Raw genomic sequence first — 25,717 nt, forward strand, 5'->3', positions numbered from 1 at the left:
TTCTCTGCTTCTTTGCTTTTTAATTGTTATTTTCACTTAGTACCAAACATGGAATTTAGAAATTCACAGAAAACCCTAAGAAACAAAGACATACCAGCATGGAAATGTAGTAATAACAATAATGACAAAGCTATAACAAACGAGAGGCGAGTTATCTGGATCTTGAAGGAGACAATGGACCCGCCACACTTTCGGTCTGTGATTCAAGGCTGAGTCTCTCCTCTGTCCCGCCACCTCTTCAGAAAGGGCTCTGCAAGCCCATGACAGTGATTGCAGCAGGGAAAGGCAGAAGGACCCATTCAGGATGGCCCCTCACTCTATGGGGCCAGTGTTTACAAGGCTGCTGTGTCCAGTGCAATCTATTTACCAGCTAAGAGTGGGGGCTTTATACAGTTGAAAGAGGGCAGACGTTCTGTAGCACTTTTCCCAGGAAACTCTCCACGTATCTGTAAAGTTTAAAGAAACAGAAGAAGGACATCAACCATGAGTCTCACCCTGGGCAATCCCATCCCCACATCTGCTCCTTGCCCAAGGCGGGCTCTCCTAAACTGCATCCCTAGGTCTGGGTGTTCCACTGCCCCTTGTGGAATGGAGTATTTCCTCCCACATCAATAAGCAAGGATGTCACAGTCATCAGCGACTCCAGCCTTCCAGGGCACTCAAGAAGGAGAAGAATGCCTGGCAGACACCAGGGGAAGCCTACAGGGAGCCCTGAGGCACTCAGGATGTGAAAACACAGGATACAGGCCCCAGATATCTGAGATGCATATGAAAGCAGTGATCTCAGTAAGCCCGGACTCTTACATCTTCCCATACACAGAAACAATAGAATGGGAAAGACCAGAGATCTCTTCAAAATAATTAGAGATACCAAGGGAACATTTCATGCAAAGATGGGCACAATAAAGGACAGAAATGGTATGGACCTAACAAGCAGAAGATATTGAGAAAAGGTGGCAAGAATACACAGAAGAACTATATAAAAAAGATCTTAATGACCCAGATAACCACAATGTTGTGATCACTCACCTAGAGCCAGACATCCTGGAGTCCGAAGTCAAATGGGCCTTAGGAAGCATCACTACAAACAAAGCTAGTGGAGATGATGGAGTTCCAGTTGAGCTATTTCAAATCCTGAAAGATGATGCTGTGAAATTGAGGCACTCAATATGCCAGCAAATTTGGAAAACAGCAGTGGCCACAGGACTGAAAAGGGTCAGTTTCATCCTGATCCCAAAGAAAGGCAATGCCAAAGAATCCTCAAACTACTGCACAATTGCACTCATCTCACATGCTAGCAAAGTAATGCTCAAAATTCTCCAAGCAAGGCTTCAACAGTATGAGAACCAAGAGCTTCCAGATGTTGAAGCTGAATTTAGAAAAGGCAGAGGAACCAGAGATCAAATTGCCAACATCCGTTGGATCATAGAAAAGCAAGAGAATTCCAGAAAAACATCTACTTCTGCTTCATTGACTACACTAAAGCCTTTTACTGTGTGGATCACAACAAACTGTGGGAAATTCTTAGAGATGGGAATACCAGACCACTTTACCTGACTCCTGAGAAACCTGTATGCAGGTCAAGAAGCCACAGTTAGAATGGGACATAGAACAACAGACTGGTTCCAAATAGGGAAAGGAGTACATCAAGGCTGTATATTGTCACCCTGCTTATTTAACTTATACGTTGAGTACATCATGCAAAATACTGGGCTGGATGAAGCACAAGCTGGAATCAAGATTGCAGGGAGAAATATCAGGAACCTCAGATATGCAGATGACACCACCCTTATGGCAGAAAGTGAAGAGGAACTAATGAGCTTCTTGATGGAAGTGAAAGAGGAGAGTGAAAAAGTTGGCTTAAAATTTGACATTCAGAAAACGAAGATTATGGCATCTGGTCCCATCACTTCATGGTAAATAGATGTGGAAACAATGGAAACAATAAGCGACTTTATTTTCTTGGGTTCCAAAATCACTGCAGATGGTGACTGCAGCCATGAAATTAAAAGTCGCTTGCTCCTTGGAAGAAAAGCTATGACCAACCTAGACAGCATATTAAAAAGTAGAGACATTACTTTGCTAACAAAGGTCAGTATCATCAAAGCTATGGTTTTTTCCAGTAGTCACATGTGGATATGAGCGTTGGACCATAAAGAAGGCTGAGCGCCAAAGGATTGATGCTTTTGAACTGTGGTGTTGGAGAGGACTCCTGAGAGTCCCTTGGACAGCAAGGAGATCAAACCAGTCAATCCTAAAGGAAATCAGTCCTGAATATTCATTGGAAGGACTGATGCTGAAGCTCCAATACTTTGGCCACCCGATGCAAACAGCTGACTCATTAGAAAAGACCCTGATTCTGGGAAAGACTGAAGGCAGGAGGAGAAGGGGACAACAGAGGATGAGATGGTTGGATGGCATCACTGACACAATGGACATGAATTTGAGCAAGCTCTGGGAGATGGTGAAAGACAGGGATGCCTGGCATACTGCAGTCCATGGGTTGCAAAAAAGTTGGACACTACTGAGCAGCTGAACAGCAACAACAACAATGCATAGAAAAGTGCTAAATTCCTTAACTTGGGGTATCTAGTTTCTTTTAACAATAATCTCTTGATGTTCCGGCTGTTGCCCTTTGTTTTAAAACACATCTACATAATCTGTGTTCTCTCACCTCCACAGAGTGGTTCCCTCAGCTTTACTTGAGATGCTGTCTCCTTCACTTGAAGTCCCCCAAATTCCCACTGAATAAAATGTAACACTCAACTTTTAGGTTGTAGCTATTTTTTAAGTCAACACCCTCTAGCAACAAACCTAGATACCTGAGTGCCCTGAGCCCAATGCCCCAGGAGCCAAGGTTGCAAGATGGGCAGGGTCCCCACGACATGTCCTGTCTGTGAAGGGAGAGCAGACTGGGCAGTGCAGAGCCAGAGCTCCACAGAGCATCATGCTGACATAAAATCTGTGTTTCAGCTAACATCTCATGGTGTAGGCTCATTGTTCCTGTGAGACGAGGATGAGCCCCAGCTTTTCTCTTCATAGATGCAATGCTGCCTGTGGGCCGGGCTTCTCTGACAGCTCAGTTGGTAAAGAATCCGCCTGCAATGCAGGAGACCCCGGTTCGATCCCTGGGTTGGGAAGATCCACTGGAGAAAGGATAGGCTATCCACTCCAGTATTCTTGGGCTTCCCTTGTGGCTCAGCTGGTAAAGAATCTTCCTGCAATGCAGGAGACCTGGGTTGGGAAGATCCCCTGGAAAAGGGAAAGGCTACCCGCTCCAGTATTCTGGCCTGGACAATTCCATGGACTGTACAGTCCATGGGGTCGCAAAGAGTCAGACACGACTGAGCAGCTTTCACAACCTTGTGGACCAGGAGACAGAAGGAACCTGATTTGGAAAGTCTCCCTTGAAAACTCCCAATTGTCTCTCTCTTTCTCCCCTCTCTCTCTGTTTTTGTTGACTGAACTAGCTTGATATAGTTAATGACTCCCTCTTTGCCACTGACTTGCCCTTAAGAATCATAGTACAAACATACAACAGAGAGGCAAACAGTTGACTCCCAGCTAGGGCCAAAGTCTGAAGAGTCTGCTTGTGGAGCCTGTTGCCTGGCCTGTCGGCCCCTTTGCCCACCCTGCCTCGCCCGTAACATCTTAGGCCACACTTGAACTGCCCCACAGAGGCCGGAATGCTGGCAGTGGTTGGGAATGAACAGAGGACACGCCTTATCTGCAGTTCCCTTTTTTATCTGGGTATCTCATTTACTTGGGACTTCCTTCTGTTTCCCTGCTCCCTACCCTGACCTTGGCAAGCCTTTTTAGTCTTCCCCCTTCATATCCCAAAGTAGGGGGGAAAATTTAAAAACCAGAAAAACATTTTGCACAAAAGAAATTGCTTCTTGCTCTTCCATTCTGCTTATCTTACCAGTTTGGAAGATAAACTGAAGGCAGATTCCTGGGTAGGTGAACTACAGGATTCTAATTCCCACTCTTTGATTTTCCTTTAAAATGTACCATAAAGAATTCTCTTAGTTCTCTTCCTGACTCAATTCTCCTCCATCAAACTCTTCTCTCCTCACACCCCTCCCCACTTTCCCCCAAATCTCACTGCTTCCCCCCAGAAGAAATCGCACGAAGGAGGGATTGCTCACAGCCCTTTAGCCTAAGGCTCTCTCCAGCTGGCTCTTCCAGAATCCCCAGCATCTGTTACCTTATGAACCTGTCTCCAACACACTGGTGTGTGCCTTCTCTGATGCTATTCACCTTTGTTAGTGACTTGCTCCTTTGGGACATTACTTTGCCAACAAAGGTCCGTTTAGTCAAGGCTATGGTTTTTCCTGTGGTCATGTATGGATGCAAGAGTTGGACTGTGAAGAAAGCTGAGCGCCAAAGAATTGATGCTTTTGAACTGTGGTGTTGGAGAAGACTCTTGAGAGTCCCTTGGACTGCATGGAGATCCAACCATTCCATTCTAAAGGAGATCAGCCCTGGGTGTTCCTTGGAAGGAATGATGCTAAAGCTGAAACTCCAGTACTTTGGCCACCTCATGCGAAGAGTTGACTCATTGGAAAAGACTGATGCTGGGAGGGATTGGGGGCAGGAGGAAAAGGGAACGACAGAGGATGAGGTGGCTGGATGGCATCACCGACTCGATGGACGTGAGTCTGAGTGAACTCCGGGAGTTGGTGATGGACAGGAAGGCCTGGCATGCTGCGGTTCATGGGGTCGCAAAGAGCAGGACACGACTGAGTGACTGAACTGAGCTGAACTGAACTGCCCCTTTGGAGTACTGAGTTCCACAGTTTCAGGTTCACAGCCCGCTTCCCTTTACAGATGCTAATTTTGTTTCTATCAAGCTTCTAATTCTGCCAACCTTCATATCAGGAGGAGATCAGATAAACAAGTTGACTCTTTTTTCAGATTCAAGATTTAAGGACATGCCCCTTCCCCAGCGTTTGCCTTTTGTAGGCAAAGAGCCCCGAGAGTTGTACTTGGTCATCATGGTGCAAAGTCCCCACCTCTGGTCATTTTGAAAGCTACTGATAAATGGAATGTTGCCTGTCATATGAGTAAACAAAGGATGTCACAGTGTCAGAGACTGCAGCCCTCTAATGTGAGCCCTGAGGAAACTTGGGAAATCTTGTGATATCTAGCCCTAGATAGCTGAGGTGTATATCAAAGGAATGATTTCAGTGAGCCCATACTCTTGCATCTTCCCATATGCTGAAAAGCCAGAAAAGTCGGAAAAGTGCCAAGTTCCTTAACTTGGGATATCTGGTTTCCTTCAATTAGCAATAATCTTTTGAAGTTCAGACTATCTACCTTTCATTAAAAAATTTCTATATAACCTGGTGCCCCACACCTCATTTCCTCCCAGCAGCTCTCTCAGTTACTTGAGATGCTGACTCCCGGACTTGAAGTCTTACAAATTCCCACCAAATAAAACATAACTCTCAACATTTAGGTTGTGAATATATTTTTTTAAAACTCTCTGGCTTTTATGCTCTCAGAATTCCATCTGTTATATAACACAGGGGACTCAGCTAGATGCTCTGTGATGACCTAGGTGGGTGGAATCGGGGTGGCAGGTGGGAGGGAGGTCTAAGAGGGAGGGGATATATGTATTGATAGAGCTGATTCACTTTGTTATACAGCAGAAACTAGCACAACATTGTAAAGCAATTACACTCCCAATAAAAATACAGAAGAAGTGAAAAAGAAAGAATTGTATTTGTTGAAGAAAAACTTTAAACCACTAACACTCGAAAATTTCACTCACCACCTTTAGACGGGACGCCGGGCATACTTCCGGCGATACAGCTCATCCACTCGCTCCAGGTACCAAGTGCCTGGGAAAAGGCTGTTCTTATCACCAGGTGGTGAGAAATTCACTGTGGAACCAGAAGGGAGGCAGTATTCACAAAGGGCTCTATGGGGCTGAGGAAGAGAAAATGGTAACTAGAGCTTCATGTGGCGCTCTCCTGGTTGTGCTGTAAGGGGTGGTGAGGTCGCCTTGTCTACACCCAGCAGAACTCTGGGCTAGCAGAAGAACCAGAAGCGGCTGTCCTGTGGCTAGTACCTAAGACTTGTTGACTAGAAACTTTATTATAGGATATGCCGCTTTCCTACAGTAAACAGGCCCTTCTTCCATTGAAATCGTCATCATGTCCTTCTACCAAAGGCACCGAGCTTGAGGGGCACCCCAGAGCATACTGTTTTCTAATAGACACTTCGTTCCTAGCCCTGAGTTTTCCAATTCTGATTCTCTGTAGTATTTCAAAGCTTTGTCCATTAACATTCATTTCAGAGGCCTTATTTTTATTTTAATTGTCTTCTTTTTTGGTCTAACATGTCCCCGGTTCCAGATAAAAACTGACTAATTACTAAGTTTATGGGGTTTTTTTTTGGAACATTCTCAGTTCCATAACTTCAGTCTTCTTTTCAGTGCAAATCATGGGTCCCAAGTTTTGCTTGAAAAAATATGGTTACCCTGGTTTTAAAATCACCATTTGGTTTCTCCAGTCTTAAATTTAGCTTTGGTTTACTTTTCCTTTGTTGCTTTTTAGGGGCAGTATTTTGTTTTATATTTGGTAAGGAAAGGGGGCAATTGGAAGGAAATGGTAGTATTTGCCAATAACATCATTAATTAATTCATTCATTAATCTCTGGCAATCCTGCAAAGTGTATGATTTTAGAAAGGAAGCAACTCAGAAAAGTTCAATAATTTTCTCAAAAATAGAGGGCAAGTGTCACAGGTCAGTTTAGACTTGGATTTCTGGCTCCAAAGTCTGGGCATCTTCAACCATTGCTTAGATACCATCAATATTTTCAAAGCCCATACACCTGGCTTCCCTGGGACTTCATTGTCCAGTATGTATCCTGTTTTGGGTGGCTATCTGTATTTTGTACTGGGAAGCCACATGCTGCCTCCTACCTCTTCCCAACTCTGCCTTCTGCTTCCCCACTCAGTCTGTCCCCCTATGCACCAAACAACCCTTTTCCCCAATCATATATCATAGAAATCATCACTCTCACGTGCTATATTCTAGACTTCTGATGAATTCCTGACACTCAGCTACTGGCATAGAAGCTGAGAAAAATTGCCTTTTCCTCCTCTCTTTCCACCTTTTTTTTCTTACTCTTGTGGTAGTATTGTTCTCTTTGGTTCATTATTTCTGTGAACTCCTCAGGAGACACACGCTTCCGGGAGGCAAGACGTTTCTGCAGGTCTGATGTACTGGATACCAGCTTCTCCAGCGGGGAGCCTGGGAAGCAAAAGCAAGACCCATAAACTTACATCATTGTCATCACTGCTACCAATCACGAGTCCAATATAGAGTCAGCTCCGTGGGAGCTGATGCTCCAAGGAAAAGTGCTCAGTGTATGGCTTAGAATGTCAAGAAATGATCAAGATCATCAAACACAGCATTAGCAAAACTAAGGCAGACCTTCATTTAGTCAAGGTGTATCCCATTTAGTATTTTGATGTACACCCTTGATTACATCCATCATAAAATAATCAGCACATGTTTACTGGATATCTCAAACCCATCAACTTCTCTTTAACCAGTTGTAATCAAACCATGACTACCTCTCGCCTAGACTATTTGTTGAAACAGACTAACTGGTTTCCCCATATTCACCTTTGTTCCTCAACAGTCTAGTCTCTAATCAGTAGCCAGGGAAGTTCTTCGAATACATAAAATAGACAAACTTATTCCATTGCTTAAATCCCTTTAGGGCTTTCCTTTGTTCTTGGTCACAACATAATTCTGTCAAGATGGGAGCTTTAGTAGTGGTGAAGCAGAAAATGGTTTCTTTTACCAGATGAAACTGGCCAGAAGTGCCTGAACAAAAGACTGGACTCACCCGGAGAAGCATCCTGGGACACCCGGAAAGAAAAGAAACTTGCTGCCAAACCAGAGCCATAAGAGAAGGCACCGATCCTGGAGCCAGCCAAGTCTTGGGCAGAGTGACTGCAGGGAGAGAGATCAAAGCCCAGAAAAACACATCAGCGTTATATTCTGCTCTGCAAATAAACCACCGATCTAGTCAGCCCCTTGCAACTAGAAACGGGCTCTGGGCACTCTGCACAAAGAGGGAGTTTTGGAAGATCCTAGGAGTGGGCCCAAAAGGAAGAAAACTCGCCAAGAGGAGAACAGCTAAAATCCAAGATACTGAAGTCACAGTGAGCACAACAGAATTTCTGGAATATAAAAGGAACTTTTCCCTACCTGTGAAGACAAGACAAATTCAGTGAACTCTGAAGTTACCTCCAAGTAGGGGTCAGACCACTGGATTCACCTCAAGGCTCCCATGTTGACTGGCAATGCTTCAGCAGTTGTAAATTTTTAAATTATCTCCTTGTTAGTAATAATCTGAACAAGTCCAATCATACATGTATATATTTTTTCTTATGTTATATACATGTACTAAATTATAAGTATTTCCTTATAAACTCCACAAAATTGAATATCTATAAAAATAAAAACTAACACTGGGGCACCTGCTGAGCTTTTACTGTTTTAATTGCTTTTGACATTTAACATTCATCAAAATTTTAGATGGTAGGTATTGTTATTACACAAATTTTATAGTTGGGAAAAATGAGGACCGTAATAGTCATTTTTCCAAGGTCAAAGTTAGTAAGTGGTAAAGAGATTTGAACATAAATTGTGGGTTCGAAAACTAGACTCTCTTAATCACAATGCTTTACTGAGTACAGACATTTTAAATGGATGAAATAAAAATATGCATAAAAATTCTCCTATTTTCTTGATATATCCATAGATCTTGCACGCCTGCTGGCATGACACATGCATTTCAGTTTGGAAAAAGCGTTAGTCGTGTCCGATGTATTGCAAACCCAAGGACTCTAGCCTCCCAGGCTGTTCTGTCCGTGGAGTTCTCCAGGCAAAGATACTGGAGTGAGTAGACATCCCCTTCTCCAGGGGATTCTTCCCTCCCCAAAGATCACACCTGGGTCTCCTGCATTGCAGGCAGATTCTTTACCATCTGAGCCACCAGGGAACCACTGTTTAATACTGATGGTCGATCTACCTACACATACACCTTTGAAATACATTTCTTTCATTTTCCTTCCTTCCTTCTTTTTCTTTTTGAAAAAATTCTGTACGAGTAAAGGAATGAAACTTGGTTGACCCTTCAGACCAGAGGCCAGATTTAAGAGGAGGTAGGGACAGATGCAGTACTCACTGGGCCAGAAGTGAGGCCAGGCATCCATATAGGGATGAGGTGTACATATTCCCGTTGTACGTGGAGAGGTAGAGGGAGTTCTTGGTTTTCTTATTGAACATGTTCAGAGAGGCTTTTAGAAATGCTTTATCTACATCCTTATTGGTGTAGGTGTCTTCCAGCTTTAGTCCCCTGTGAGGCAGCCAAAGAAACAGGCCATGTGAGAAGCCACATGAAGGAAGAAGGCAGCAAGCAGAAAGTATAACCGCTACTGGAGAGAAGACTTTGGAACACATGTTTTTATTATAGAATATTCAGAAATACAGAAAATATAGAGGAAGCATCACTAATAGTCTTGCTGCTCAGAGAGAAAGCATCAGTCATAGTTTTCTTAGGGAATCCATTCCAACTTTTATAGTCTGTTGAAAAATAAAACCATGCTATCCATTCTGTTTAGCATGCTTTCTTAACTAATTTTCTTTATATCATGAAATCATCTCCTTTAGCATTATTTTTAAAGACTGCAGAATAGACCGTGATAGGATGTACCCCTCTTTAACCAAACTCCCCATTTCTATCCTCATTAGCTGAAGCAGTGAATAGCTACATGTTATTTTTTTTTTCATGAAACAAACATTTTTTCTCCATTAAAAACTTTTTTATACAATTTAAAAAAGTTATTGTCCATTTACAGTTATTACAAAATGTTGGCTATATTCCCCATGTTGAACAATACATCCTTGTAGCCTATTTTATATCATTGTATATCTATTGGAGTGTACTACTGATACCTGTCTGTGCTCAGGCACTCAGTTGTGTCTGACTCTTTGTGACCCCATGGACTGTAGCCCGCCAGGCTCCTCTGTCCATGGGGATTCTCCAGGCAAGAACACTGGAATGGGTTGCCATGCCCTCCTCCAGGGGATCTTCTGACCCAGGGATGGAACCTGCATCTCTGGTGTCTCCTGCATTTCAGGCAGATTCTTTACTGCTGAACCACCAGGAAAGCCCGATATCTAGCTGATGGAGTAGTGATCCGCTGTATATCTAAACCACATCTTCAATCGTTCATCTATTGATGGACACGGGTTGCTTCCACATCTTGGCGATTGTCAATAATACTGATCTGAACATCAGAGTGCAGGTATCTTTTAAAAAAAATTTTTTTTCCAAATGTATACCCAGGAGTGAAATTTCTGGGTCATGTGGTAGGTTTTTTTTTTTTTTTTTTTTTTGAGAAATAACTACATGTTCTTTTAAACAGGTGAAATTACTGAGCCAAAGTTATAAACATCTTTAAGGCTTTTGATTCGTGTTTCCCTATTACTTCCCCAAATCCGTCCACTATTGCTCATTTTCTCATAGCCTTAGGTCTGGGTATTCAAATTTTTTAAAGGCTATGTAAAGAAAACATTGGGCTTCCATCCTAGTTCAGTTGGTAAAGAATCTGCCTGAAATGCAGGAGACCCAGGTTCAATCCCTGGGTTGGAAAGATCCCCTGGAGAAAGAAATGGCGACCCACTCCAGTATTCTTGCCTGGAGAATCCCCAGAGACAGAGGTGCCTGATGGGCCATAGTCCATGGTGTTGCAAAGAGTCAAACACACTGAATGACTAAGCATGCACATAAAGAAAACATTGTTTATATGCATTACTAATGGGCATGCACATTTAAAAATATGCATATGTGCATTTCTTCCCTGAGGAAATTTCTTGTCCATATCTTCTATTTAGTGGGTTTATCTTATTACTGATGAAACTTTCATATATTAAAAATATTAGCCTATTATTTTTGGTATATGTTAAAATTTTTTCCATGGGGCAAGTCTTAGAAGTAGTGTTTGTACTAACTTTGCTGTTTTGGTTAGTTAATAGCAGGGTTAGCAGTAGTAGTTAGAAATGGGGACAGATGTTGGTAGAATACTCTAAAACTTGAAATGAGAAGATACCAAGAAGAAAGGGAAAGATTCCCTTCCCAGTGAGATCTGTTTGTGTTGGTTTCTTTTTTTCTAAATGCCTTGGATTATTGCATCAATAAACAGCATTCTCCCTGCTTTATTGACATCCAAGGAGGGGGAGTATGCTGGACTATCCCTTTTTCATAGATGAGGGGGTGGAGGCAACAAGTTAGACATTCTTTAAGGCAATGGCAAGTGAGAATGAGACCAGGCCTTCCCCAAGTTGCCATCCTGCACTGTGATTATTTGCTTCTAGGTGTTTCTGTATAGACTGTGATATCCTCTAGGCAGGGAGCATGGAGTCACACCCACTTTTATGTCCCTAGAGTTTCATATGATGCCTGACACACAGTTGATATTCATAACATGTTTATTGCCCAAATGATTTAGGCACACTCCCTTTCTCTTTTTCTTATTCTCTGAAACTTTTTAGTCACCTGATTGACAGGTGCCAGCAGGATCCCTCTGCTCTCTGAGATACAAGGTGAGGTCCTTATGTAGACAATAACCCAGTAACCCACACGAGGACTTGATGTCATTTCTACTATGTTAGAGGATTGTTGTTTTTACCTCACAGGAGTGACAAGTCGTCCAGGTTCAAGGCATGAGGAAGCCCCTTCGTTCTCACCCCTCATGAGCCTCTAGGCTCCTCCTGAAGAGGACTCACCTGAAGGCCTCCAAGCCCTTGTAGATGCCAGTCTGTGTGTCACCACTGGCCAACAGGAAGTCATTGAACATCAGGCGGGCCAGGGATTTCTGGACTAACTTGCAGAAAGGCGTGTGAAAAATCATATACTGCACATCATCGAGAGTGAAAGGCCGATCGATGCCAGCTGGAAGAAGTATGAAAGCAAGGATGCCGTGTGTGCTAAGGCCTCCCAGAGAACGAGCTCCTACCTTCAGTGAACACACAGTTTGTTCATTTTACAAACATTTTACTAAGCACTTTCCCAGGTGGTGCTAGTGGTAAAGAACCTGCCTGCTAACATGGAGATGTAAGAGATGTGGGTTCAATCCCTGGGTCGGGAAGATCCCCTGGAGGAGGGCTCAGCAACCCACTCCAGTATTCTTGCCTGGAGAATCCCCATGGACAGAGGAGCCTGGCAGGCTACAGTACACAGGGTTGCAAATATTTGGACAGGACTGAAGTGACTTTGCATGCACACTACTCATAAAATAGGAAAAGAAATAAATGTTTTCTTCCTTTCTGCCATTGCCAACTTCTGTGACAGATAATTCCTCAAATCAACCTCATATTGTATTATTTTCTCTATTTTCCAGAGGAGAAAACAGGGTCTCCAAAATACGAAGCTAAGTTACATGTTCGAGGTCACTCAGCTTGAAAACAGCTGATTTTGGCTTTAGGTTCCAGTGTCTCTGTCTCTACACTCCAGACCTTCTTTCACTCCAAAGGGAAAAGCAATGCGCTCTCTGCCCTTAGGAAGTTAACAATTTGGTGCTGAGATTCAGAGCAGCGTTGATCAAATTCCATATGAGAATGAGGGGTAAAATTAAAATGTCATGAGTTCAGAGGATGCCAGAGCAATTGTAGTGGTTTAATTGCTAAGTCATGTCCAACTCTTTGGGACCCCATGGACTGTAGCCCGCCAGGCTCAGCTGTCCATGGGATTTCCCAGGACAGAATACTGGAGTGGGTTGCCATTTCCTTTTCCAGGGAATCTTCCTGACCCACGGGTTAAGTCTCCTGCATCGCAGGTGGACTCTTTACCATCTGAACTACCAATTAGCCAGTAGAAATTTTACAATGGGTGGGCAGAGGCTGAGAGGTCTAAGTTGACTCCTTTCTCATGGGGGCAAACTGCATCCCACCCAGCGCAGTGGAAAGGGCCAAGATGCTTTAGGCCACCCCTAGAGCATCCGTGCTCTGATGCTTCAGCACATGCCTTTTCCCACGCTGAAACCTGCCTTTTTCAGACCCAGCTAGGCATAGCCAAATAGGTAAGAACCCTTTGTATTTATTTATTTTTTAAGGTAGGTAAGTTTCTCGGTATTTTTAAAATAAGATTTGTTTCTTATCTGATTATGAAATCGGCACATATTTTTTAGCAGGAAACTTCAGAAACTAAAGGTGAAAATAAAATTAACTTGCAAAGCTACCATGCAGAGAAAGAGATTTACTGATAACACTTAAGTATATTGAAAATATAGGTAAGAATTTTCAACATCAATCAGACTTTAAAAGGTGGCAAACTATAAACTGAGTCAAATCACTCCTGACTTCAACAGAAATGAATCCTAGCATCCACAAGACATGGTCACTCTGACTCACACACTACCTTCCCGGGTGGCTGACACCTACAAGCTTCAGCTATGGCTTAGGGTTGTTTACTTACTTTCACTCAGTTCAAGTTAAAGGCAATTTCATATTTGACTTTGGATGACTTCCAAAGGGACTTCAGCCTAGACCCAGGAAAGCATGTAAGTAGAAGATATGAAATAATTCTCTTGAGATCATTTGCAAAGGAGAAAAGAGTCCTTGTCTTAAGAGTTTAGGACACACTCTCAGCCTCATGTAAGTAGAGTCCGTGACTTCGGCCCTCTGAGCCCCATACCTTGCTTCCACTGTTTCTCGATCTTTTGACGGTAGAATGCGTAGCATTTGTCCAGGGCCCGTAAGTAGCACTGGATGGAGAGCTTCCCATCCACCAGTGGGTACTCTGAAGTCACATCTGGTTTGTAGAAGTCGTACACATTCTCCATGTGGGTTCCTCTAAGCCCTGGTGAGGCACACAGAGGGATTCAGAAACTGCACAGTGCAGCCCACATTGAGCAGAGAGGGTGGGAAATCCCTGTACAAGCAACCCCCTGGTCTTTATCTGTCTCATGCCCTAAGCCCAAGGCCTACTGATTATCCCTCAGGTGTTCAAAGGGAGTTAATTAGATGAATGCCTTTTTATAAGTGAGATGTATATTTCTATTTCCACACCTATATGGGCTTAAAGAAATCTGGAACAGACTCCAAAAGTCTCAAAGGAAAGCTCTTACTTTATATCCAACTATTTTCTTTTATTTTCAGTGGTCAGTTTAGCTCCCAAAGGGTCCTTGTCAGCAGCACAAATGCCATTCAATCCAAACACCATTATCCTGATGTGTGATGGTATAGATGAAGCCACCTTGATCCTTCTCTTCCCTTTCTCCCTGCCCTCTGCTCCCCAGTCTAGTCTTTTGAAGGCAAGCAGTTTCATCCTCAAGTCCATACTTCAGCCCTGAATATTCCAGTTGGAATTAAGAGCTAAGAGCTAAGCATTTGGCCATGCCATGCAGTCCCCGGGTACCGTGCTTACTGTACAGTGTACTACGAACCTCTCTCGAGGACCAGAGGGGCCTCGGGCCCAACCAGCATTGCCACAGCTCCAGCCCCGCCTGTGGGGCGAGCGTTACCACTGGGGTAGACTGCGATGTCCCCACAGACCACCAGTGCATAGCGACCTGTAAAGAGAAAAGAAATAATTATTATTACTGCCAAATCTCCAGTAGAGTGAAAGTCTCCTCTATGCCAGGCACAATTTTAGGTCCTGGGATACATCACTGAACCAAAATAAAAATCCCTACCCACGTGAAACTTACACTCTAGTGAAGTGTAAATGACACTGCAGGAAATGCAATGTCAAAACTCAGTGTTCTCTGACTCAAGCTGTAAAAATTCCGCATTTATTCAACCAAAAATTCATAAATCAGCACTTTTTAGGTGTGTACTCTTTGTAGTGCTATAGTGGAAATTCTTTCCAAATCACAGAAGGCCAAAGGATGGGAAGGAAACTAATATTTGAAATCCTAGACACCAGTTATCTTCAAACAATCCTTTAAACAATCCATTGAGTCAGGTAATGTCCACATTTGTAGAGGACAACATTGCCTTGCAGAGAATTTAGGTAATTTGTCTAAGGTCACCCATTTAGTGAATATGGAATTTTGTATTCAAACTCAGTTCTGACTGGATCCTAAACAAGGTGCTTTGAAAAATCGAGTACCACTTTCTTTGTGAGAAGAATTAATGTTCAGAAGGCAATGGCACCGCACTCCAGTAGTCTTGCCTGGAAAATCCCATGGACAGAGGAGCCTGGTGGGCTGCAGTCCATGGGGTCGCTGGGAGTTGGACACGATTGAGCGACTTCACTTTCACTTTTTACTTTCATGCATGGGAGAAGGAAATGACAACACACTCCAGTGTTCTTGCCTGGAGAATCCCAGGGACGGAGGAGCCTGGTGGGCTGCCCTCTGTGGGGTCACACAGAGTCGGACACGACTGAAGCGACTTAGCAGCAGCAGCAGCAACCACGTTTAATGTAGATGATCAATGAAACTACTTCTATAATAGGCAGATGATTATTCAATAAATAATTGTTGTCTTGAGTATTAGTTGTTACTTCTTCATTTAGTACTGCTTGCTCCTAAACGTGGGTATGTGGAAAAGACACGGCAGTACTTTTAGTATTCTTCCTAACCTGTCAGAAACAGGTATCTCCTCTTTATAGACAAAGGAATTGGGGCCCAGAGAACTTAAGTCACTCGCCTAAAGTCACACAGCTAATAGATGATGGGATAAGGATTTAGTCAGAATTCCAACCCACATTTGCTGAAACCCAAGAATTTTCTGTTAAGACTGTTTAACCACGCCAACAAAACAGTATTTTTTCTCCCCAATTTTATATATATGAATATAAAAATAATACATAAAAGTATAAGATAAATATATAATAAACAAACATAATATATATAAACAAAATTTATATGTTATATAAAATTTGGAAACTCTAGAAGAGTATTTATTAATACAAGCCATTAAGGAAGAGACCAGTGAATTTGATTATCTAAAAATGAAAACCTTCTATCAGAAATACAAAAGACAAACTGGTGATGTATTTATAATACAGCCAACAAAAAATTATTTTCCTTCATAGATAAATGTCTCATCAGAAAGGTATATAATAGGAAAATGGCCAATAAACATCATAAAAATATCAAAATTCTCATAATAAAAGGAAAATCAGTGATACTATACTTTACTTATTAAGCTGACAAAGATTAGAAAGTTTGAAGTTAGTACATTCCAACAATATATTAGTACTTTTTGAAGAGCAATTTGGCACATTCTATCAAACTTTTTAATTAAACGATCCTGCAATTCCATTTCTAGGAATCTATTCTTACAACATATAGTTATGAGCATGCAAAGCTACTGTCTTAAATATTAACACTTTTTATAATAATTGCAAAAAATATACAACAATTTAAATATCCATCTATATGGGACTAAGATTTGGTGTACCCATCAATAGAATTTATAATGTCTTTTAAAAGAATGAGGTAGACCTTATATGTATCTAGAGATATCTATAGAATAACCTCTAAGACATAGTAAAGATGAGGAATAATGTGTGCAATGTTAAAAAATGAATAGATAAGTATAGGCTTACAGGTACATACATAGAAAATTTCTGAAAGAATCCATGGAAACTATGAGGATTAAATTCTGGAAATTGGTAATGGGGTAGCAAAATAAATTTTTTCTTTACTTTGAACCCTTTTGTCTATCTATGTACACACACACATATATACATATATGCTGTAGGTTTCATTTACCTTCATAATAAAAGGCAAGGAAAAATGAGGTCTCTCAGGTAGTTCAAGCCAGTACCACTCTTTCCTTCCCTCATACCCTGCTGTCTCTTTGGAGTGGTTCAAAACTTCTTGGTGCACTCCAGAACCACCTGCTTCCTTTGAAAGGTCCCAGGTGGATGGTTGGCCATTTCAGAAGCAGAAATCACATCTACACTGGCCTTGTCTGGTCTTGGAGGTTGCCATTAGGCTCAAACTTAAATATGCTTTTTGTGAAAGTACAGACTAACAATTCACTTCATAATGTTTGTTTAATATTTTTCCCAAGAAGATAACAGATTAAAGAAGGATGCATTTGCAGCTCTCTCCTGTGGAATACACAACCATTCAGCAGAATCTATTCATTTGAAATGACATGCTTAAAGCTGATAATGCCCCCAAATATAGGCTCTGATTCTTCACTAAAGGCTGGTGAGTGTCCCTTTAATTTGTATTCTCTAACCTAATGCTTGGTTTGACAGATTGGTGGTGTTGGTAGTGGGGTTGCTGGAGAAGTAATAATACAAATACCAAGCAAGAGCACTATAAGGACAGATTTGAGGATGTAGAGTCTGGAACATCGCAAATCAATGGAACTATTAATGGTGAGGCCATGCAGGGCAATCGGAAAAACACTAAATGGGTGTGTGGAATTGTACTGCCTTGCTGCACGAACAGAGAAAAATCCTTAAACTCTTCTTGGCCTCTATGTGGAGTACTGGATTAGATAATCTCTAAGGTCCCCACCAACATCAAGATTAATTTTTAAATTAATGCTTATTATGGTTTCTAAAGTTTTAAGTTCTAGTTTCCAACTTAGTAAATGGAGGGCCTTGTCTGTCCAGGAACTGTTTTCTCACATCTCCATTAATACCATGTTTAATCCTATCAGCCCTGGAAAGCAGGTAGGCAAATAAAAACTTCGAGTCTCGCAGAGGTTAAGGGACTTGTCATTAGTTACTGATAAAGCTAGGTTTCTAATTCTCCTAGGAACCAGGTGAGGGAGAGAGGGTAGAAATACCCTGTGTCATAGTCTATCCTGTGATTCTTTGGGTCTATTTTTACCAGGGTGCTTTCTCCTTAACACCTACACTTGTTTAAATCTTTTAACATCACCAATCTCTTTGTCTCTTAGAGACTTAAGAGAAACCTTAAAGAAACAGGAACACTGAAGTGGGAAATACACTGAATTTGGTTTGGTTTCTTGTTCCCGCCACACACAACATGTAAATTATTAGATTCTCCATTTTTTTAATCCATAAAACAGGTATGATATCCACTTTCTAGGGTGTGATGAAGACTCAGTGAATAGCTATGTGAACATGCTCCCTGAGTAACTGTAAGAAACCATCCAAGTCTGAGGGGTTGATGTCACTGTGGTTGTTGGATGATCACAACAGCTGTGTGTGTGATGTATCCTTTCTTTGGTGGATGAACCTACCCGGGGAACAGAAAAGCAAAACTGAGGCTTCAGCATCTACCCCAGCTCGCTTCTTACATAAGGCCTCTGGCAGTACATACCATCCCAGGAGCTAGATTCCATCCAGTTGGCAGCATTGAAGAGGGAGGCAGTGCCACCGTAGCAGGCATTGGTGGTATCTATGCCCTCAATGTCAGTGTTGCCTGAATCCTGGAAGAGCTCCATAAGCACTGTTTTGACAGCCTTGGACTTATCGATGATGGTCTCAGTGCCCACTTCCAGGCGGCCCACAGAGTCCCAGGGGAGCTGCGTGCGCTCCATCAGCTGTTGCACCACCGTCAGGCACAGGGAGTTGACATCCTCCTGGACTGAGCAGAAGCCCATCTGGGTCTGGCCCAAGCCCACGGTGTACCTCCCTGCCTCCACTTTGTTAAACTTCTCCAGCTCTGTTTGGTCCACATATTGGGCTGGAAAGTAGACCTCCATGGCAAGAATACCCACATCCTTTGGCCAAGTATCTGTTTTGGCCAAGGGGACAGCCGGAACTGTACAAAAACTGTAACAGAGAAAACAATCAAAATTCCATGAATGGTCTCTAGCTAGTTTCCTTAAAAGACAATACAGCAATCATTTCATTCATTTTTAAAAATATATTTTGAAGATATGAGATAGATACAAATTTAGGATTGTTCTATTTTTAGCAGATGAATACAAATTTAGAATTGCTGTATTTTTCTGTTTAATTTACCCTTTTATCCTTGGTAACTGTCCCTTTGGTATTTTTATGGCTAAATACATGTGGAACAAGCAAAGGCTGTGGGAATATAGAAGGCTGACAGGCAAATTCTATTTTTTCTTTTTAATTTTTGCCTATACCCTGTGGCATGTGGGACCTTAATGCCCCGACCAGGAATCAAACTCACACCCTCTGCCTTGGAAAGCAGAGTCTTAACCACTGAACCTCCAGGGAAGTTCCAAGGGCAATTCTAAATGGAAACAGAGAAAAAGTGGAGAAAGGGTCAGTAAGGAGGGAAGAGATAAACTTTCTTTCCTGGACCCACCACCTCTTTTCAATCTGGATTCCTAATCCGCCTGGAGATCTGCAATTTCTCTTTCTAGCTAGCAGTAAAGAACTCACCAAGCACATTTTCCATTGTTTCATATAAAAGTACCTGAAAGCTGGTTACTTTAGAAATATTCTTAATTTTCCAGATGTTGAAAGCAAGGCAAACATTGGTGAAGTGTTATGCCCAGGGTAACTTCTTAGTCTCTCATGTGTTAGAAATATTCTGCCCTGGGTCTTCCCTTGTGGCTCAGTGGATAAGAATCCACCTGCCAATGCAGGGAACATGGGTTTGGTCCTTGCTCCGGGAGTATCCTTCCTGCTGCCCAGCAACTAAGCCAGTGCCTAACTACTGAGCTTGTGCTCTAGAGCCCAGGAATGGAAGTTACTGAGCCCACAGGCTGCGACTATTGAAGCTCCAGTGCCCTGGAGCTTGTGCTCCGCAACAAGAGAAGCCACCGCAATCAGAACCTTGCTCACTGCAGAGAAGAATAGACCCCACTCACCACAACTAAAGAAAGCCTGAGAGCAGCAATGAAGACCCAGTGCCGCCAATAAATGCATGAATCTTTTTTTTTTTTTTTTTTTAAGAAATATTCTGTCCTTTCAGTCCTGAGTGCCGCCAGATTCCTTTGACTTGCATCTGGCTACAGAATTCCTGATGGTGGAAGTGATACGACGGCTCTGCAGGCTTATCAGTTTAGCTCTATGCCACAGAAATTGTAGTTCAGATGGAATGTATCCATCCATCATCCTTAGGACTCAGGGCTTCTCTTAACGCCAGTTTTTCTGTAACACAGGTCATTTTGAAGGACTGCTGGGAGGCAAAAAGTGGATCATGTGATCACAAGATAGTGAGTCTAAGTGATAAATGCTTATTCCTATCAGACAAGGGAAGATCGAAGTTTAGTTCTCTGCCCTATTTATTTGGTGCCACTCAAATAAGTGGAGTCTATACTCTCAAATGTTTGTGGAGGAGCTCCCAGTACTAGGAACTAATAGCTAGCCGGATCTCAGTCCTGTGCTTGAGTGGATTTCCCCTCATCCTCATTCTCTCTATGTCTTCTCTAAGCTCACTCCATTCCTCTCCCCAGTGAGAAATCTCAAGTATCAAGGAAAGGTTCCAAGAATAAGTCTCTTGGTAACTTTTGTAACTGTCTTTGTAGGAGATTATTACTTGGAAATAGATTCCAGAGCCTTGAAGAAAAGATGTAGATGTTTCCAGAAACATAAGAGTACAGGAGTTAAGAGTATGCATCTAATCATGTACTTTCTGTAAATGATAATACATATATATATGCATTAATATACAATATTTGTTGTTCTCTTTCTGATTTAATTCACTCTGTATAACAGACTATAGGTCCATCCACGTCTCTACAATGACCTTATTTCATTCCTTTTAGCTGCTGAGTAAAGACCCTGATGCTGGGAAAGATTGAGGGCAGGAGGAGAAGGGGATGACAGGATGAGATGGCTGGATGGCATCACCGACTCAATGGACATGAGCTGGGTAGGCTCCGGGAGTTGGTGACAGACAGGGAGGCCTGGCGTGCTGCAGTTCATGGGGTTGCAGAGTCGGACACGACTGAGTGACTCAACTGAACTGAACTGAATATTTATAGAGAATGGGCTTGTGGACACAGCAGAAGGTCAGGGGAAGGAAGGTTGAGACGAACTGGGAGATTAGGATCGACACACACTACCATGTGTATAATAGCTAGCTAGTGGGAATGTGCTGTTTAGCACAGGGAGCTCAGCTCTGCACTCTGTGGTGACCTAGAGGGGTGGGATGGAGCGGGGTGAGAAAGAGGCTCAAGAGGGAGGATATATATGTATACATATAGCTGATTCACTTCATTGTACAGCAGAAACTTACTCAACATTGTAAAGCAATTACACTCCAATAAAAAAGAATACTATAAAGACACAAACATAGAGAACAATATATGGATACCAAGGAGGAAAAGAGGCATGGGATGAGTTGGGAAATTGGGATTGACACCATTGAAACTATATATAAAATAGATAACTAATGAGAGCCTACTGTATACCATGGGAAACTCCACTCAATACTCTATGGTGATCTAAATGGGAAGGAAATCCAAAAAAGAGAGTATACATGTATGTGTATAGCCAATTCACTTTGCTGTACAACAAAAACTAACACAGCATAACAACTATACGCCAATAAAAAAATTTTTTTAAATAAATAATTAGAAAGCAAACAATAGCTTTGTTTAGTCTAAAACTGGTTTTGTTCTGGTGTTGCTTGGTTCAAGAACATGCACCAAACTTCTTTTTCTTTATTCTCTCTCGCTTCTTTTGTGTTTCAAAATTAGTTATTACATGCTAGGCACTGTGCCATGGAGGGCTGTGGGGGTGGAGGGAATGGGAAGAAAGAAGGTCAAGGTTCTTGGGAGCCTCCTCAACCAGTGGGAGGAATGAGATAAGCACATACATACTATGTAACCCAGCTGAGAGTCAGAATGTGCTAAAGGTCACAGAAAAACCCACAGGAGTTCAAAGGAAGCAGAGATCTGTGTGTGGGAGGATCAGGAATGGTTTCAAGGAAGGGACTAGATCTGAAGTCAACCTTGATGCGTGAGTCGAGTTTCTGCTGATGACGAATTGGCAGGGGGGCTACAGAGGCAGTGCCATAGCAGGGGGTGATTGACCAGGTGAGGATACCTGGAGCAGAGAGTGAAGGGGAGCAGGGGGATAACACATGAGAAAAGCAGGTGGGGAGCCATGAAGTGGAGGGCACAGTTCTCCCTTAATTTTAAAGGTGGTGAAGCCCTCCGGGTTATGGAGCAGTCCTTCTGGTAGATTTAGAGCCGATGCAGGTTGGGTTAGAGGGAACAGACACACAGAGAAAAGGAGAGCCATAAGGAGCACTTTTAATACCCATCAGGCCATGGAAAATGGGATGAACCATGCGTACACTAAAAGGGAAATGTGAACCCTGATTCCAAGTGTTTGAACCCAGCAGGTCAGAACTGGGGCAGGCTGGTGAGGACTGAGGTCTGTCTCCTGGAGGGCAGCCAATGATTGCTTATTGAAACAAGCAAATATACGTCAATCCCTTCCTCACAAATGCAAAACCAGGTTAAATTCTGGGACATTTGGCCTGTATGCAGGGGGTGGAGGAGAGCATGGAGGAAGGTGGGGAGTCATGAAGAAAATAAAAAGTCTAGGGAGTGTCACCTCCTACCAGACACATCCACACACCCAGGTTCCCTTAGTACCCAGCGAGGGAAGACCCTGGACCAAAGGTGTTTTTCTAAACATTCATGGAGGGCTTTCCATGTGGAACTAGTGGTAAAGAGCCCACCTGCCAATGCAAGAGATGTAAGAGACACAGGTTTGATCCCTGGGTTGGGAAGATCCCCTGGAGGAGGGCTTGGCAACCTACTGCAGTTTTCTTGCCTGGAAAATCCCATGGACGGAGGAGCCTGGTGTGCTTTAGTTCATAGGGTCACAAACAGCCAGACATGACTGAAGCTACTTAGCATGCACACACGGCAACTTCCCTGGTGGTCTGGTGGTTAAGAATCTGCCTCCCAATTCAGGGGACACATGTGGTCCAGGAGGATTCCGCATGCCATGGAGCAAATAAGCCCGTGTGCCACAGCTACTGAGCTTTGTGCTGCAAATACTGAAGCCTGTGTACGTAGAGCCCATGCTCCACCAGAAAAGAAGCACCACAATGAAAAGCCCACTCACCGAAACTAGAGTAGACTCCGCTCACCACAACTAGAGAAAGCCCACACCCAGCAATGAAGACCCAGTGCAGTCAACAAGAAAAAGACGCAGTGCGGCAATAAATAAATGAGTAAATAAATATTACAGATCTATCCAAGGAACTTGATGTAGGGATGGGAGGTAAGAAAAGGCTAGTCCTAAAGTACAGTGGATAGTTTAGGCACCCTAGGGTGCTAGTGGTTGCTGTGTGACATCAATGCTGGGAGACTGCGAGTACTTGGGCCAAACTGGGAGAATGTTTACCAAGGAAAGGAGTGTGTGTGTGCTCCTGGGCACAAGCTCATTGCACACGCACAGGCAAACTCTGATCTTTTACACTCATGTTCCCCTTTCCTTAAATCAGAGAGCGGAGAAACACCTTCTTATCCTCAGTCCATTCTGAATCTGGCTGCAGTGACTTGCAGCAGCTGGTTTTACTAACACTGCAGTTGAAACAGCATCCTGAAGGTCTCAGCAGGGCTTGGGTGAAAGGTGAAAACAGTGCCAGAGAGGAGGATGCCGTGGGCCCTGGCACTGATATTTCTACTGCTTTGTGCCTCTAGGGGAGTAAAACGTGTTGCTGACATCAGCAGGGGCAGAGGTTTGATATCCTGAAATTCTGTAAACAGACCTGGGCTGTCTGTTTAGAAATGAGGTAACTGAGACCTTGAGAGGTTAACTTGTTTATCTAAGGCTGTGCCCAAGACTTGTCAACTTTTGACTGGGATTCTAATGAGCCCTCATGCCTCTCTTTTACTGGTTCCTCACCGCTTCTCCAAGAGTAACCCGTGCAGTCCTGGGGACCAGTGAGGCTCACCTGGGGTGGGCTGCTGGGAGAAGGCGGGCAGGCAGGAGGGAAGCTTCTTGCATCACTCTCTTAACTTGCAACACCTGCCTCACTGGAGTCAACAGCCGCTGCATTTTCGGAGGAGTGAGCAGAAAGCCAGCAATTCACAGTCCTCGGGGGAGATGCCCAGCGGTGTTGGTTTGGGCTTTATAGATCCCGGAGACTCCTGCCTCCGGAAGCCCTGCCCCTGCTTATCGAGGCTCCATGGCTTCTAGAACTAGGCAAAAGGTCTCATTTAGAATATGGGCGAGTCAAAGAAAAACACCATCTCTCCAACATGTACATAGCTGCCCTGCTTCTGGGCATGTGTGGGAAAGGGTGGCACTGACCCCACCTTTTCTTGGGCTCTTGCGGCAGTCTTGGTTATGCTCAGCCACCTCAGGAGGCCATGGTGCTCCTTGTAACACATCCTAGGGTACCCCCACCTGGTCTGCCTCGAACCCTTGTCTGAATTACTCTCACTTGGCAGTCCAGGAAGCTCTAGTGACCTGTTATTATTGTGATGGCCAAATATTTCGTTCAGGTTTTTCTGTAAGATGTTATGGAAACCCCAAATGGACTTTTTGGTCAACCCAATCTTTAAAAGTAAAAAAATTCATTCACTTACTTATTTTTTGGTGGCACTGGGTATTCGTTGCTGCTGGTGGGCTTTCTCTAGCTGTGGTGAACAGGGGCTACTCTTTGTTGCGGTGCGTGGGCTTCTCATTGCTGTGGCTTCTCTTGTTGCAGATAATGGGCTCTAAAGGTACACAGGCTTCAGTAGTTGTGGCAAGCAGGCTCCACAGCATGTGGAATTTTCCCAGACCAGGGATCAAACCCATGTCCCCTGCATTAGCAGGCGGATTCTTATTCTCTGTACCACCAGGGAAGTCCCAACCCAGTATTTTAATGTATTGAAATAAAAAGAAAAATCTTTCAGAATCAAAGAGAATGAATCTTTTCACAGAAGCCCGTTAAGTAGTTGACAGTAGGTCCTGGCACACAGGCAAAGGGCTATTAGAGAGGACATGGAGCCTGCTCTATGGCTCCTATTTTCAGTCACTTTATCATAGCTCTATACAGTTTCCAAGTACAGTGCAGTAAGTGCTGCCATAAAAGAACCAGAGCCCTGAAGAGATGATTGTCATTTGAAACACGGTATCTCTTGAAGAGGAAAAGTCTACTTTAGTGGTGAGGCTAGTGACCTGTGGACAGGTGATGTGGCTTTCTCAAAGACCTACAGCTAGTGAATAGCAGGCTGGGGACTTAATCATGTCATTTCACTCCAGATTTGACTCTTTCCATGTTTGTCTTCTACTTTGCAATAAAAAGGTTCCTTTCATCTGATCTTCCAATGAGTCTCTGCCTCTCCACTCTTCTCTCATGGCCCCGATCTTCCTGTCATTTGTAAGAATCATGCACTCACTCATCACTTTGCTCAGTTAATCCCTCTGTGTAATATGACTCTGTGGAGGGCAGAGAGAGGAGCCAGAGTGGTTTTTGCTTCAGGGAAGACAGAGGCAACTTCATTTCCCTGAAGACAGAGACCTGCCAGGTGCCCCCAGAAGCCCAAGTCTCCTAGGTCTTCTGTCATCTTTAGATTCTTGCCTCCATGCATCTTGGTGTTTTACTGCTCTAATGCAACCTCCCACTTTGCTCTGTCACCCCATGTCCTTCCACTGAGCCATTGGCAAAGTTCTATCACCCACTGAAAATTCCTTATTGCTGATCTTTTTTTTTTTTTTTCCCTGAAAATGCCCTTTGCTTCTTTCTTGGTCTCAGACCACAGCTCTCACATGGTAGTTGCATTCTTTGCTTTCCACCATATGCGCCCCACCCTGGCCACCAGTACTGTAGGTACTGCAGTGCTTGCAATAGGCATAGAAGGTCATGGCA

General features: G+C 43.2%; 1 protein-coding gene across 1 annotated transcript; it reads right to left on the bottom strand.

The window, feature by feature from the left end:
* HMGCS2 (3-hydroxy-3-methylglutaryl-CoA synthase 2) lies at nt 1-23,966 on the bottom strand. Its single transcript, XM_086392152.1, has 10 exons — nt 23,813-23,966; nt 18,290-18,744; nt 14,474-14,599; nt 13,723-13,887; nt 11,817-11,982; nt 9,214-9,384; nt 7,867-7,973; nt 7,137-7,262; nt 5,777-5,888; nt 1-446 (listed from the first exon to the last, which is right to left on the bottom strand). The coding sequence occupies exons 1-9, from the start codon at nt 23,914-23,916 to the stop codon at nt 5,782-5,784; spliced, it is 1,527 nt and encodes a 508-aa protein (XP_086248278.1). The 5' UTR covers nt 23,917-23,966; the 3' UTR covers nt 1-446; nt 5,777-5,781.
* Nucleotides 23,967-25,717: the final 1,751 nt, after the last annotated feature.

The sequence above is a fragment of the Bos grunniens genome, chromosome 3, assembly GCF_055505025.1.
Source record: "Bos grunniens cultivar Pamir isolate PY7600 chromosome 3, Bosgru_T2T1.0, whole genome shotgun sequence".
NCBI classification, from domain to species: domain Eukaryota; kingdom Metazoa; phylum Chordata; class Mammalia; order Artiodactyla; family Bovidae; genus Bos; species Bos grunniens.